The sequence below is a fragment of the Mercenaria mercenaria genome, chromosome 2, assembly GCF_021730395.1.
Source record: "Mercenaria mercenaria strain notata chromosome 2, MADL_Memer_1, whole genome shotgun sequence".
NCBI classification, from domain to species: Eukaryota; Metazoa; Mollusca; class Bivalvia; order Venerida; family Veneridae; genus Mercenaria; species Mercenaria mercenaria.
Genome location: NC_069362.1, coordinates 51,271,225 through 51,285,537, shown reverse-complemented (window position 1 = coordinate 51,285,537; position 14,313 = coordinate 51,271,225). Strand labels below are relative to the sequence as shown.

At 35.2% G+C, this 14,313-nt stretch overlaps 1 protein-coding gene across 5 annotated transcripts in view; it reads right to left on the bottom strand.

Moving 5' to 3' along the window:
* LOC128555118 (uncharacterized) overlaps positions 1 to 13,322 on the bottom strand; it is a 28,588-nt gene extending 15,266 nt beyond the window's left edge. For 4 of the 5 annotated variants that reach the window (XR_008369801.1, XR_008369802.1, XM_053536586.1 and 1 more), the window contains exons 1-3: positions 13,206 to 13,298; positions 12,762 to 12,810; positions 9,508 to 10,686 (exon numbers count right to left, since the gene is read on the bottom strand). Coding sequence is in view for 2 of the 5 variants with exons in the window: in XM_053536583.1 (XP_053392558.1) it covers positions 9,508 to 10,366 (859 nt within the window). In the remaining 3 variants the exon portion in view is untranslated. Of the gene's footprint in view, positions 1 to 9,507; positions 10,687 to 12,761; positions 12,811 to 13,205 lie in introns of all 5 variants that reach the window. The other variant, XM_053536584.1, reaches the window with a different exon arrangement.
* Between the last annotated feature and the right edge of the window lie 991 nt (positions 13,323 to 14,313).

Sequence of the window (14,313 nt, the reverse complement as noted above, 5' to 3'; positions counted from 1 at the left end):
ATCATATAACCAGAGACATAGATAACGATAACAATTGTTATCTATGTCCCTGATATAACTTTAAAAGGAGCAACACTGGACCTCTCCTAGGTTTCTTTTTTTAAAGAAGCCTATTTGTTTTCCATAATGTCTTGTCAAAACACTATGTCACAAAGTATTCTTTATAGGCATACAGACACTAAATAGGAAAAAATCGCATAATGGCGGATACAAATAGTCCTCAGGTTTTTTTTTTGCTCTGTAGAGCTATTTTCCTGATTTTCTTTGCAAGTTTTTTTGCTAAAATCACATGACAGATGTATGCTTGACATGTAGGTAGCATTTTCATAATGAAGTAATAACATGACAGAATTTTTCATGGAAACTTGGATCATACACCACTACTACAATTTGGGGTCTCATTTTTTAGCTGATTTTGCAGTTTGTGTGTTTGACTGAAACTATTTTTCTTGCATCAAACATGACCCCCACTTTTCTTTTGAATTTTATTCAGCACTGACAATATTCTCCAGAAAATGTAAGTTACAGACATTTAAAATGGGTCGTGATGTGTGCTGCGTCCATTGGAAATATGTCAATTTTATACAGAATAAAGAACAGCTATTTAGTGTGTTGTAACCTATAGGAACATTTTACCAAGACTATTCACACTATTGATTTGAAAACAAGAGGGCCCTGAACGCCATGTATCGCTCACCTGACCTAATTCTAACCCCTGATAAGTTTGAATCTAAGTTGGCCTTAATTTCATAGAGCTTTGATTTCACCTGGTGACCTATTTTTTGACCCATCATGATCTACATTCAAACTTGACCTAAAGATCATCAAGAGTAACATTCTGACCAAGTTCCGTGAAGATATGGTCATAAATGTGGCCTCTAGAGTGTTAACAAGCTTTTCATTTTATTTGAACTGGTGACCTAGTTTTTGACCCCACATGACCCAGATTCGATTTTGAGCTAGAGGTCATCAAGACAAATATTCTGGTCAATTTTCATGAGTTTTGAACTTAAACGTAGGTCTCTAGGGTGTTGACAAGCTTTACCTTTGATCTGACCTGGTGACCTGTTATTAACCCGACCTAACCCAGATTAGAACTTGACCTAAAGATCATCAAGATTAACATTCTGACCAAGTTTCATTAAGATATGATCATAAATGTGGCCTCTAGAGTGTTAACTAGCTTTATCTTTGATTTGACCTGGTGACCTAGTTTTTAATCCCGGATAACCCAGATTCAAAACTGACCTAAAGATTATCAAGAATAACATTCTGACCAAGTTTCATGAAGATACAGTCATAAATGTGGCCTCTAGTTGTTAACAAGCTTTACATTTGATTTGACCTGGTGACCTAGTTTTTAATCCCACCTAACCAAGATTAAAACTTGACCTTAAGATCATTAAGATTAACATTTTGACCAAGTTTCATTAAGATATAACCATAAATGTGGTCTCTAGAGTGTTAACTAGCTTTTCCTTTGATTTGACCTGGTGACCTAGTTTTTGACCCCATATGACCCAGATTTGAACTTGACCTAGAGGTCATCAAGACAAACATTCTGATAAATTCTCATGAGTTACAAACTTAAAATCAGGTCTCTGAAAAAAAAATTTAAGTTTGAATCAAATCCTCTCAAAATTAACCTTAAATTCTAAGTAAAAGGGGGCATTTTTCATGAAAAAATTGTGCCAGAGTTCTGGACCTTGTGTCATATGATGTGGGTGATAAGGTGGAACAACTATTTTAAGTTTGAATCAAATCCATTTAGTAATAACTGAGATAGAGTGAAACTGCACCAAAACTTTAACATGAAATTCTAAGTAAAAAGGGGGATAATTCATGAAATATTGGTGCAAGAGTTATGGCCCTTGTGTCATATGATGTGAGTGATGATGTGGCACAACTATTTTAAGTTTGAATAAAATCCATTTAGTAATAACAGAGATAGAGTGGAAGTGCACCAAAACTTTAACCTGAAATTCTAAGTAAAAACGGGGCATAATTCATGGAAAATTGGTTCCAGATTTATGAACCTTGTGTCATATGATGTAGGTGATGATGTGAAACAACTATTTAAAATTTGAATCAAATCCATTTAGTAATAACTGAGATAGAGTGAAACACTGGCACCAGACCAGAAAGAAAATGCCTCTGTACATGTTATACCCTACCCCTAGGTATTCTATAAGAACCATGGTTACACGGTGGGGAAACCAAGAATGCAACGTCATCAAAACCCAGCGCAAATGAGCTGACCACACACAAATTTACGTCGATTCAGGTCAAAAATGTCTTGTAACTTTTTTATTACTACAGCTTCCGACTCGAGATAAAGAGCACCGTACCCGGCCTGGAGTATACTATTCTGCGATAGTGTTCCATATTGTACGTATAGCTTGGTTTTTGCTTGAAAACGCGAACAGTTAGCAAAGAGGGTATGAGCTGTACCACACTTTTGTCTAAGAAAGTGAGTTTTGACCGTATTTTCGTGAAATGAGGACAGATTTGACGCTCATTTAATATCAGTGACTAGCATAATAGTCAACCATTGTTTTATTTTGCAATTTACAAGGATATCTGACGATATTTTATGCAAAACAAATAACATTATTAAAATGAGAACATCCACACTGACGACTTTGTTGGAGAACATCCACACTCTTAATTACCATTATTGCAGTTATGCTTCCTAAAGGCTGTTTCTTAGGCAGTCAAGCTACGTTGTTCAACAACAAATGTCGTCAATACATACAATCAGCAGTTCAAACCATTTACCGCGAGGCTGTAGACCAGTTAAAATAGATCATTAATCTTTGTGTATAGTGTGGCATAAGGACACTGTGTTCAGATTGATTGCATCTTAGGAAAAACATTATTTTAAGATAAAAAGACAAATTCGCATAAAAGTCCTGCACACAAAGTTTAAAAGCAAATAAATGATTGGAATAATTATTGTATTGTTATTTTGTTTATAACTATATCCATCCCAAAGTGCATAAAACACGGATAGTTAGTACTTTAACTAAATATTATAACTGTAAGATATTTTAAATCTTATTTCAGCAAATGGAAGTCTCCTTCAAATATCAAATACAATCCAACCTTATACATAAAAGGGCATTATCACTTAAGGTGATTATGCACATTTGATAAACCGGCAGAAAGGCATACAATGTATTATCATTACGTAGACTAAAGCCTGGGTTCTGCATACGGAACCGAAATTTATTTATTGAATGGCAATCCCATGACAACAATATTATATTTCTAAAGATAAAACATGATATTAAAATTGTTCAAACATTATATAGTTATAAACAGTGTCTTTAAGTCAGCTTGAAATGCGCTGATCTCTTAAAATAAAGGCAACGTCTATAGCCTAGTGGTAGAGCGTCCGCTTCGGGTGCGCGATGTCGTGGGTTCGATCCTTGGCCGCGTCATACCAAAGAGCAGAAAAAGCACATGACACTATCGATTTACATTTGCCAAAAGTTGCAAGTTTATTCTATAATTCGGAGTTTAATCCAATTTAAAATCAATGAAGAAAAAAAAATGGATCCGAACTTGTAGAACTACCATAAGCATCATACGGGAAAGATTTTCATGTGACGCCTTAAAATTTCGTCAGTATTTATACACCTTTCCACACTCCTCACATCCTTGATTTTCTCTCTCCGCTGTGACGTCTAAGTGTTCCCGCAGAGCAGGTTTTTCGGCTAAAGCTTAGCCCCTAATATCGCACTTCAATCAAATGCTGATTTATTAAAATAAATTTCCCATAATTTGAAATGTACTGCAATGCTATTGGACAAAAAATAATTTCAAACACTAAATACTGTTTATACAACTGTATTAATAAATTTACTATATAGTTAAGTGTTTAAAATTATTTTTTGTTTACATATTTAAGCTCCGCGTACAGTATGTGACTTACCGGGTTAATAAACGACTGGAAGTGAATGTTGATTTACCAAAATTAATTTCCCCATAATTCCAAAAATACTGCTATGACAGTGGAGAAAAATAATTCCAGACACTAACAAAAGTGCCAGAATGTCACAATATACGCCCGTCACAGCAAATTTCTTTACTCTAGCACCTGTATTTGCAAATGGAATTTTAATTTTGTGGTTGTTTAGTAATCATTGTAAGTCTTTTGTTTTTAGTCCACAAAAAAAACAACTCCTTACCAGGAAGAGATGCCTTAAAATACACCTAAAATTGGAAAGTAACATCTATGTTGTACCAAAGAAAAGTGGTCTTATTTTTTCCCTACGGTCAATTATAAGAAAGTTACAATATAAGTTATTTATAGCAACAACTAAGGGAAGTTAATCTTAAAAAAAATCCAAAAAAAAAAAAATTGTAAGTCCACACAAAAATCTTTACCAGGCAGAGATTGGTCAAAATACACCTCAAAATTGGATGTAGCGTGCATGTTGTACTACAGAAAAGTGGTCTCGATTTTTCCCTACGACTAGTAATGAAAAAGTTACAATATAAGCTATTTATAGTAACAACAAATGGAAGTAATTCTAAAGAAGGGAAACATATGACACTTCGTCTCATGATGGTGTATAATTGTGCCAAGTAACAACAAAATCCCTCCATGCATGAAGAAGATATGCTCCGGACAAAGTCATTCATGAATTTGACCTTAGACCTAGGGACCTGGTTCTTGCGCATAACACTCCGTCTCATGGTGGTGAACAATTGTGCCAAGTTTCATCATAAACCCTCCATGCATGTAGATCTGTTCAGGACAAAGTCTGTGGACGCCGCCCGCGCGCCCATCTGCCCGCCAGGGGCATTCCCATAATACGTCCCGTTTTCCAAACGGGCGTATAAAATGGTGGAAAAAAAGATTTATGTTTTCTTTTCCATTTTTATAATATATTTTATATTATATATAACACGATCTTATTCATGTAGAATCTACTCTACTGAATATTTATATAGATCAAACGCCCTATATGGATTGCAACAATATTTTCAAATTGACATTATTAAATTTATGTCATAAAAAGAAAATTTTAATAAATACTGTCATCCGAAACAAAATAACGAATGAGGCGCAGATTGAATGCTCTACCACTAGGCTATAGACGTTGCCTTTATTTTAAGAGATCAGCGCATTTCAAGCTGACTTAAAGACACTGTTTATAACTATATAATGTTTGAACAATTTTAATATCATGTTTTATCTTTAGAAATATAATATTGTTGTCATGGGATTGCCATTCAATAAATAAATTTCGGTTCCGTATGCAGAACCCAGGCTTTAGTCTACGTAATGATAATACATTGTATGCCTTTCTGCCGGTTTATCAAATGTGCATAATCACCTTAAGTGATAATGCCCTTTTATGTATAAGGTTGGATTGTATTTGATATAATAATGACTTTATTTATTGAGGCAACACTATTAGGCATGCCCAATCTTCCAAGTGGGCCTCAAAATTATGTACAATATTTACAAATAGATTTCAAATACAAATTTGACAATAGCATGATTACAACATTCTAAGCATATGTTATGTTGTTCATTTTCCAGTTTGTTAAATAGGATCTTTTGAACTGCTCAAGACTGTTAGAATTTTTTACTTCAAGAGGTAATGTGTTCCAGATTTTTGGTCCCGAGTATTCAAGGGATTTTCTGTACAGTTCTAAGTTTGGTTTAGGTACTTCAAGACATTTATTTGATTCTGATCTTAAATTAATGTAAGGATTATGTACAAATTTAAATTTACTTTGAAGATAGGATGGACTAAGATTGTTAATTGATTTAAAGACTAAAATTGCTTTCTTATAATGCAGTCGTTCATTGAATTTCATCCAGTTCAGCTCTTTAAACAAATCTTCAGATGGAAAATCAAAACATTTATCAAGGATGATTCGAGCTGCTCTTTTTTGAAATTTTGTAATTTTTTCCATTGAATCCCTGTTGCAATTACCCCAAATTGTGCAGCAATAATCCAAGTGGGGTAAAATATAAGCATTAAAGAAAAGTTTTCTCTGGGGAATATCTAGGTAGCATTTTATTCGTTGTAAAAGATAAAGTAAGGAATTGCATTTCTTTAGTGTGTTATCAATATGATCTTTCCAGCTTAAGTTATTACTGACATGTACACCTAACAGTTTTTCTGATTCTGTATATTCGACAGTTTCATTGTTGAATGTAAGGGGCGATGGGTTCAAAGTATCTTTATTAGTTCCTCTTGATGAGATAAACATTGCTTTGGTTTTTTGTACATTAGCTGTCATATAATTATGCTTGCACCAGTCCTCAATTTTAGAGAGTACAGACTGTAATTCAGAACTGATTTCTTGTTTGGTGTTTCCAACAACAGTTAAGGTTGTATCATCTGCAAAAATATCAGTGAAACAGTCTTTCAGATGTTGGGGCAGATCATTAATATATAAAATAAAAAGCAAATAAAATAATATTTGAAGGAGACTTCCATTTGCTGAAATAAGATTTAAAATATCTTACAGTTATAATATTTAGTTAAAGTACTAACTATCCGTGTTTTATGCACTTTGGGATGGATATAGTTATAAACAAAATAACAATACAATAATTATTCCAATCATTTATTTGCTTTTAAACTTTGTGTGCAGGACTTTTATGCGAATTTGTCTTGTTATCTTAAAATAATGTTTTTCCTAAGATGCAATCAATCTGAACACAGTGTCCTTATGCCACACTATACACAAAGATTAATGATCTATTTTAACTGGTCTACAGCCTCGCGGTAAATGGTTTGAACTGCTGATTGTATGTATTGACGACATTTGTTGTTGAACAACGTAGCTTGACTGCCTAAGAAACAGCCTTTAGGAAGCATAACTGCAATAATGGTAATTAAGAGTGTGGATGTTCTCCAACAAAGTCGTCAGTGTGGATGTTCTCATTTTAATAATGTTATTTGTTTTGCATAAGATATCGTCAGATATCCTTGTAAATTGCAAAATAAAACAATGGTTGACTATTATGCTAGTCACTGATATTAAATGAGCGTCAAATCTGTCCTCATTTCACGAAAATACGGTCAAAACTCACTTTCTTAGACAAAAGTGTGGTACAGCTCATACCCTCTTTGCTAACTGTTCGCGTTTTCAAGCAAAAACCAAGCTATACGTACAATATGGAACACTACCGCAGAATAGTATACTCCAGGCCGGGTACGGTGCTCTTTATCTCGAGTCGAAAGCTGCAGTAATAAAAAAGTTACAAGACATTTTTGACCTGAATCGACGTAAATTTGTGTGTGGTCAGCTCATTTGCGCTGGGTTTTGATGACGTTGCATTCTTGGTTTCCCCACCGTGAGTTATGAAGGGGAAAAGATACTAACCCGTTTCAATCGCGCATTTCATACCTAAAGCACGCAGTTCGGTAAATGTGCACTATGGATATCAAACAAGTGGTAATTTATCTTCCATTGTGTACCGGTCACATTTCTTCAATACTTCTTATCTTACAAAAACAACGCGTAGTTTATAGTTTTTTCAACGTTACACAAAAAACTTGCTTGACCTTCCCTGGTGAAGTTCCGTTCTAGATTACAAAACCATTCTGATTGGCGGTTGTCAAAATGTATGTCAATCGTCATTTTACTACACGTGTTCGCTAATATGTGAAAATGCAGCATAAATGTGCAAAATGAATAAAATAAACAGAACAGATGAAGACCAATGTATGATTTCAAATTAAAAATCATATTCAAGATGAATTTCATTCATCATTTCCAGTTTTAGTGTAAAATTGTGATTTTTTAAATTCTGTTTTTGTTTGTTTACTTTTCGCCTAACATGTGCACACTGCCGTGACCTCTAGACCGGATGTTCATTAGGGAAGGTCACGCGAGTTTTTTCTGTAACGTTGACGAAAGCATAGAATATGTTGATAATCTCAGCAATATGGAATATTGAGACAATGTGACTGGTGCACGTACGTTGGGAGAAATGTACGATTGAAACGGGTTAGTAGATTTTCCCGTTCATGACCATGGTTCTTATAGAATACCTAGGGATAGGGTATAACATGTACAGAGGCATTTTCTTTCTGGTCTGGCGCCAGTGGAGTGAAAGTGCACCAAAACTTTAACCTGAAATTCTAAGTCAAAAGGGGGGACAAGTTAAAGCATAGCAAAAGTTCCTTCTAGGGCACATCTATATAAATATATATTGATCATTTTGTAAAATTTTGGTTGCAATATTTGTTTTAAATATTGGTCATCAGTGTGTGGAATCCAAGGGTCGGACACAAGACAAGACCATTCTACCTTACTGATATTCCGTACCCTCCTCCCCCGCGTTTAATCAGGGAGTTGGTGGCGCAGTGGTTAGCAGGTTGGACTATAACGTCAGCGATCGGGTTCGATTCCCGGACCCGGATTGATTCCCGGTTAGGTCTGATATCCCGACTAGTGTTCAGTGCTGGGTCATTTACTTTAATTGATACACTTTCCAACAGTATCGGTCTAGACTAGATGCTGGGGAGGTAAATATGACGCCTGCAGTGGGCTCGGCTGGAAATAAGTTGTCGACTACCCACGTTAAACAAGAAACTTTACTTATTTTTAAGCGCCCCTGGGGGCGTTACATTTTACACCAAGGGTGCTTTAAATACAAAAAAAACTAAAATTCTGGAAAAGAACTATGTTGTTTTATATACTGCCTAACAATGTCAAGTAAGTATTTACGCTAACATAAATTGTTAAATCCAACAACAAGGTAAATCCGTTACCACTTTCAGTTGAGTAAATACGGCAATAAGAATACACTGGCTAAACACGTTGACCCGGTCAGTAGTGTTACATTCGGTGCGTGAATTTGATGCGCATAATAAGAGGGTCGCAATGGGGGTTATTTTCACATATTGACCATGCATTCGAAGGTAACGATAATATTCAGTTATTTACATGTAAATTTGCTGATATATGTCTACCTGTTTGTACACATGTTATGCTCTTCAAGAATAAAGGAAATAAAAGAATCAATCAATCATCCTCGGGTTTAGTAATATGTAATCCACGGAGCGCGTTCAGTCAGAGAGTCGCCTCAATTAGGAAAGAACAATTTTAACGTCAGAGGTTATTACTAAGGTCACGGAGTTTGATTGGCCAGCTTGTAACGACAACAGCTTTCGAGGTCATTGCTCAGTCAAGTGTGACTTACCCACCCTAAGTGTTCCTTCTCAAGAGAAGGAACAACAACTCATGAAATATTGGTGCAAGAGTTATGGCCCTTGTGCCATTTGATGTGGGTGATGATGAGGAATAACTATTTTAAGTTTGAAACAAATCCACCAAGTAATTACATAGATAAAGAGAAAGTGCATCAAAACTTTAACCAAAGTGCGGACGCGGAAGGACGCCGAGTCCGACGCCGACACCGACGCCGGGTCGAGTAGGACAGCTCTCCATACTTCGTATAGTCGAGCTAAAAATGGCGTTATTACCATTCAAGTATTATGTCAAATAAAGAAAAGAATGTTATACCTGCCGAAAGTTTCATTCCAAGAGGATATCCGTACGCTGTAGCACTGTAGTATCCATACAGTAATGCACCGAACTCGTGTCCTCCAACGTGACAGAGTATATTGGTCGTTGTGCTCACCACAAGCGTAAGTATTTTATACGATCCAGCTTGAGTTGACAATGGCTCTGCTCTTTGTATAGATAATGATTTATCATTAAGTAAAAGGCCAGAAGCATATTTCGATTCAACCGTTAGTGTCACATAGTGATTAAATGTGTTCAAACCGTCCATTGGCTTGAATATATACCCCGTTAGAAAACTGGTCAGAGGTGGTACCACAGTTATAAATGGATCGCCAGTATTACCGTTTACATAACTTGTACAAAACTGGACAACTTGGACTGGTTTGTCTGACTGTAAGAACATGCTTGAAGTCTTGAAATAAATGTCCTTAAAGTTAAAAGGGAGTATATATTCGCTGCGTTGATGGTGTGTGCCATTGTTAATAAGAATGCGAACAGAGTAATTGCCTGTTGTGATGCGGAAAACATTGTTACTTTTGCCAATGAGCGAAGGAATAATAAACGTAGTTCCCCATGACTTTATGGGTTGTAGTTGTTCGAAGGCAAGATCCGAGTCATTAGTTGAATTAATATAAAGTAAGTTTTCTTCATACAGAGCCGTTACACTTCCGTTTGAGTACACTAGTTGGTCAAAGCCAGAGTTGTTTAGTCTGAATTGGTACGTTTGATACTTATCCAAATCAACACTGAATATATTGTTGTTAGAATGTATGTCTATCCTGACATCATCCATGCTACTTGCAATAAGACCTTGTGTGTATGCAGAAACACTCGAAAACATAAATTGCATTGGCATAGGGTTTTGTGTCGGTAAAGCTAAATATCCGTCTGTCTGGCCGTAACCTCCATTGAAAAACACATGAACAGTGATATCTACATCTGAAGTTAGCTCGATCCCTTTGTTGCCTTTGCCTAAGGCCTGTGATATGATACTGTTATTAAAGGTGACGGTTGTTACACCTTTCGTGAGAGCATGTGATTGGCTAATCTTGAGATACGGGGACGTAAATGGTGCTGTACCATCAGCTGAGGCGCCTATGTTCACAAAAATCTTGTCAACGTAATCAATGTGGTATAATTCTGCAATCGCTATGAGGAACTTCTTCCCTGCGCTTGCTGAAATGTACAGATTGTAAAATGTAAATCACTGGCATTATAAGTTTATGACACAGCCTTTCCTGTGATATTTATAATAGTCTCCCATCTTCTGCTGTCAACTTTTCTCCTCTGATCCTTGCACCTTTCGGCACTAAAACTGAATGTTCAGGTTGAGCTATTAGTATATGTGATGATCCGGTGTAACATTAAATACTGACCCCGTTGAAAATAGACCCAATGGGTCCTTTTTCAACGTTTAGAATTGACATCGTCAACATTTCAACATTAAATTTTGATCAAAAGGTCCTTTTTCAACGTTGAGAATTGACCCGCCAACATTTCAACATTAAATTTTGATCAAAAGGTCCTTTTTCAACGTTGAGTTTGACCCCGCCAACATTTCAACATTAAATTTTGATCAATGGGGTCAATTTTCAACGGGGTCAATATTTAATGTTACACTGGCGTCCGGCGTCCAAAATTTACATAAACATCCTCTCATCCGAAACTACTAGTCAAAATTACACCTAACTTGGCATGTTCCTCTTTCTGGTCTGTTCAAGTGGTTCCGTTTGATCCCTTTTAGGGACAGCTAGAACTATAAATGGAGAGACATTTAAACGACTTCTTTTCATGAACTTCTTGATGAATCTTCATCAAACTTGGTCTGTATAATAACTGTAAGTTCCTCTCTAAAATTTGTTCAAATAAGGACACTTGGTCCCTTTTAGGGGCCACTAGAGCTAAAAATAGAAGACCTTTTAAATTCTTCATCAAACCGTATATAGCATCATTATAAGATTCTCTTTTGATTTTGTCCAAATGGAGGCACTTAGCTCCTATTTGGGCCACTAGAGCTGAAAATAGAAATATCTTTAAAATTCTTTATACAACTTCTTCTCTTGAAGCGCTTGATTGATCTTCATTAAAATTGGTCTGTAACATTTTTATAAACTCCTCCGTTAAATGTTTTTGAAATGGGGTATATGGGACACTATAGCTGAAAATAGACACAAAATAATATACAAGAATTTTATAAATATCACATGCATTTGCGGGTATTGTGAATTCGAGAAATATAATGAATAAACATGGAAGATAGCCGGTGTTGGCATTATTTTAAAGGGTTCATAATATCTGCTAGCAACCCACATATACATGACGTGATATTTATTTTATTATACAGGAGAAAACTCAGACGAAGAAATATTATTTCTTAATTAAAAAGTAGCAAAATGATATATGGGAAAAGCTAACATATATTTTAAGTTTAGGGATATGCCACATAAATTCACAAAGGTAAAACTAAGAGTATAAGAGATATATACTAGTATATATATAGCACGTGAAGTATAATCATAACATATGAAGTGATCTAATAATTTACATACTTCAAGATATGAGGGAAAAGAGCAAATATCACCCTGTCTACCAACAAGCAAAGAAGCAAGACAAGGACCAAGTACGAATAGTCACGTTCCAAAAACGCAACCCCGTATATAAAAAAAAAAAAAAACATCTTTGATGTCGGCTTGAGAGAACAATCCCTAAATGATGAATACTTATCCCTTTCTGTCAGCAGTTTTTCAAATTTGTCCCTTATTACGTCCAAAGTGCATGCCTCCAAATATAAAAGTAATTTATATGTTGACTATACAGTGTGAGTATCCTACAAATAAATAATGCATAGAACTAACAGAATCACAGTGTTTTACTAGCAAAGCTACTAACAAATAAAAGTACTTCCTAAATTTCGAGAGAAAAAAAGACTGCAGGCATGTTCCTTTAAAGATAGAAAAATGCATTGACCGCGCTAATATAGCATTATCTGGCCTGAACGACCTGTGAGTTGATCCACTTTGGGAGTTACTCTCAACAACGATTTCCCGCGGTCTAAAAAAGTTACTTTGGGTGTAACAGAGTTGATCATCATAATGAAAGAAACTCGATGAAAGATTTCGTCCTAAATGTGTTGCCAGCAAACCAAGTATACATACATGATCCACTGTCTGCAACATCGGTTTGTTCAATTAATAACATTAAGTACAAATGTAACATTAAATATATTAAATATATATAATAGTTTCACTCACATTGAACTTAGCATTGCGTTTTACAAATCTCAAGGCAAATAGCCAGAACCTGACAATTAAAAAAAAGAAACATTAAACCTTTTAATAAAGTCGATGTAACTTCAAGACTAAAGTCACATAGACGGAGGACTCTACATTTTACGTAATCTAATTGACGGTAGAAGACACAGAACTGTACTGTTCAGCACAAAACTATTTAAAGTGAATTACGTATTAATTTATACTTTAAAATAATTTGGGCATAAAAGTATACAGTATTTATATTTATTTATACAAGTTATGACTTTTAGTAACTAGATATTGAGTTTTCGTATCCTTGTGTGCACATATAAAATATTTCCGCCTTTTACATTTGTTGTGTAGCTGTATTACCTAAACAGGCTATGTCATTCCAGTTAACAAAATGTGTAGTAATTATTTTAGAAAAAAATACACAAAACCTACCAATATTCGTGCCAGATATTTCATCTTCCTCTGTCCATAAAAACAACGACACTGTGAGTACAATCTTATCTAATTGTGCAGGTGTCCTTTACCCGTACAGAGTGTGTTTGTTAAAATGCTTGCTCTAGCACAATATTAATGATGAACTTCTATTTATCTTTCAAATTTTAAGACCAAACTAGAACAGAGTACTAGTACTCAAAGGACCCCCGACGAATCAAAACATTTTTATGTAAAATTGTTGTCTAACAGCCCATTGCACCTGAAGGCATCTTTGTTATAAACACAATGACAAAGAAAAGACTGGATCACGGAAGACAATGTAATGTGTATTATTATTATTTATATCGAATAAATTTCAAACTATACGGATGCATCTGACTAGCTTAAAGCCTTGACAAAACTGTTCAATTTTCAATACCATTTTGACCCATCCTGGCCTTGACCTTGAACATAAAGAGGGCAATAACATTCTTGCAAACCTGAAAAAATGCAGAAACACAATGTATGTAATAAAGGCCCTGAACTGAAGTGCTATACATAAGATCATTATGATCCGCATAGAAGGAAGGAACTTAAGATCCCACCCGATCAGAAAATGAATAACAAAAATATTAATAAAGCAAAAAGTACGCTATCTTCGTGACCTTGACTTATAAATTAAACAGACGATTGCTGAGCATCATACACAACATTAGTATTGTGATAAATACTTATGTTTACCAAGTTTCAGTAAAACCGGGGTAAGGATAGTATTAAAAGCTCTTATTAAGACACTGCAAATCACTAGTTAAATCAAAGTTAAATTAAAATCGGGATAAGCGTAACGAAGATATGGCCAGGGCAAGCAACTGCGATAATATGAGGAAACATCAATCTAGAAGATGGACAAAGTACTGTGTGCAGTGCACATCGCAGTCTTGTGTCATATATTATCCCTAGTTTGAATAGAATTGGATCAAGAGTAACAAAGTTATTTTCGGAAATATTTTCAGACCCTTCTGTTTCCTCCTGACCTTGACCTTGACGATAGGAGTACACACAACAACGATATTTTATGCATTCAAAATGTAATTCTGCACCCTTTCATACTTTCCAAGGTGGATAT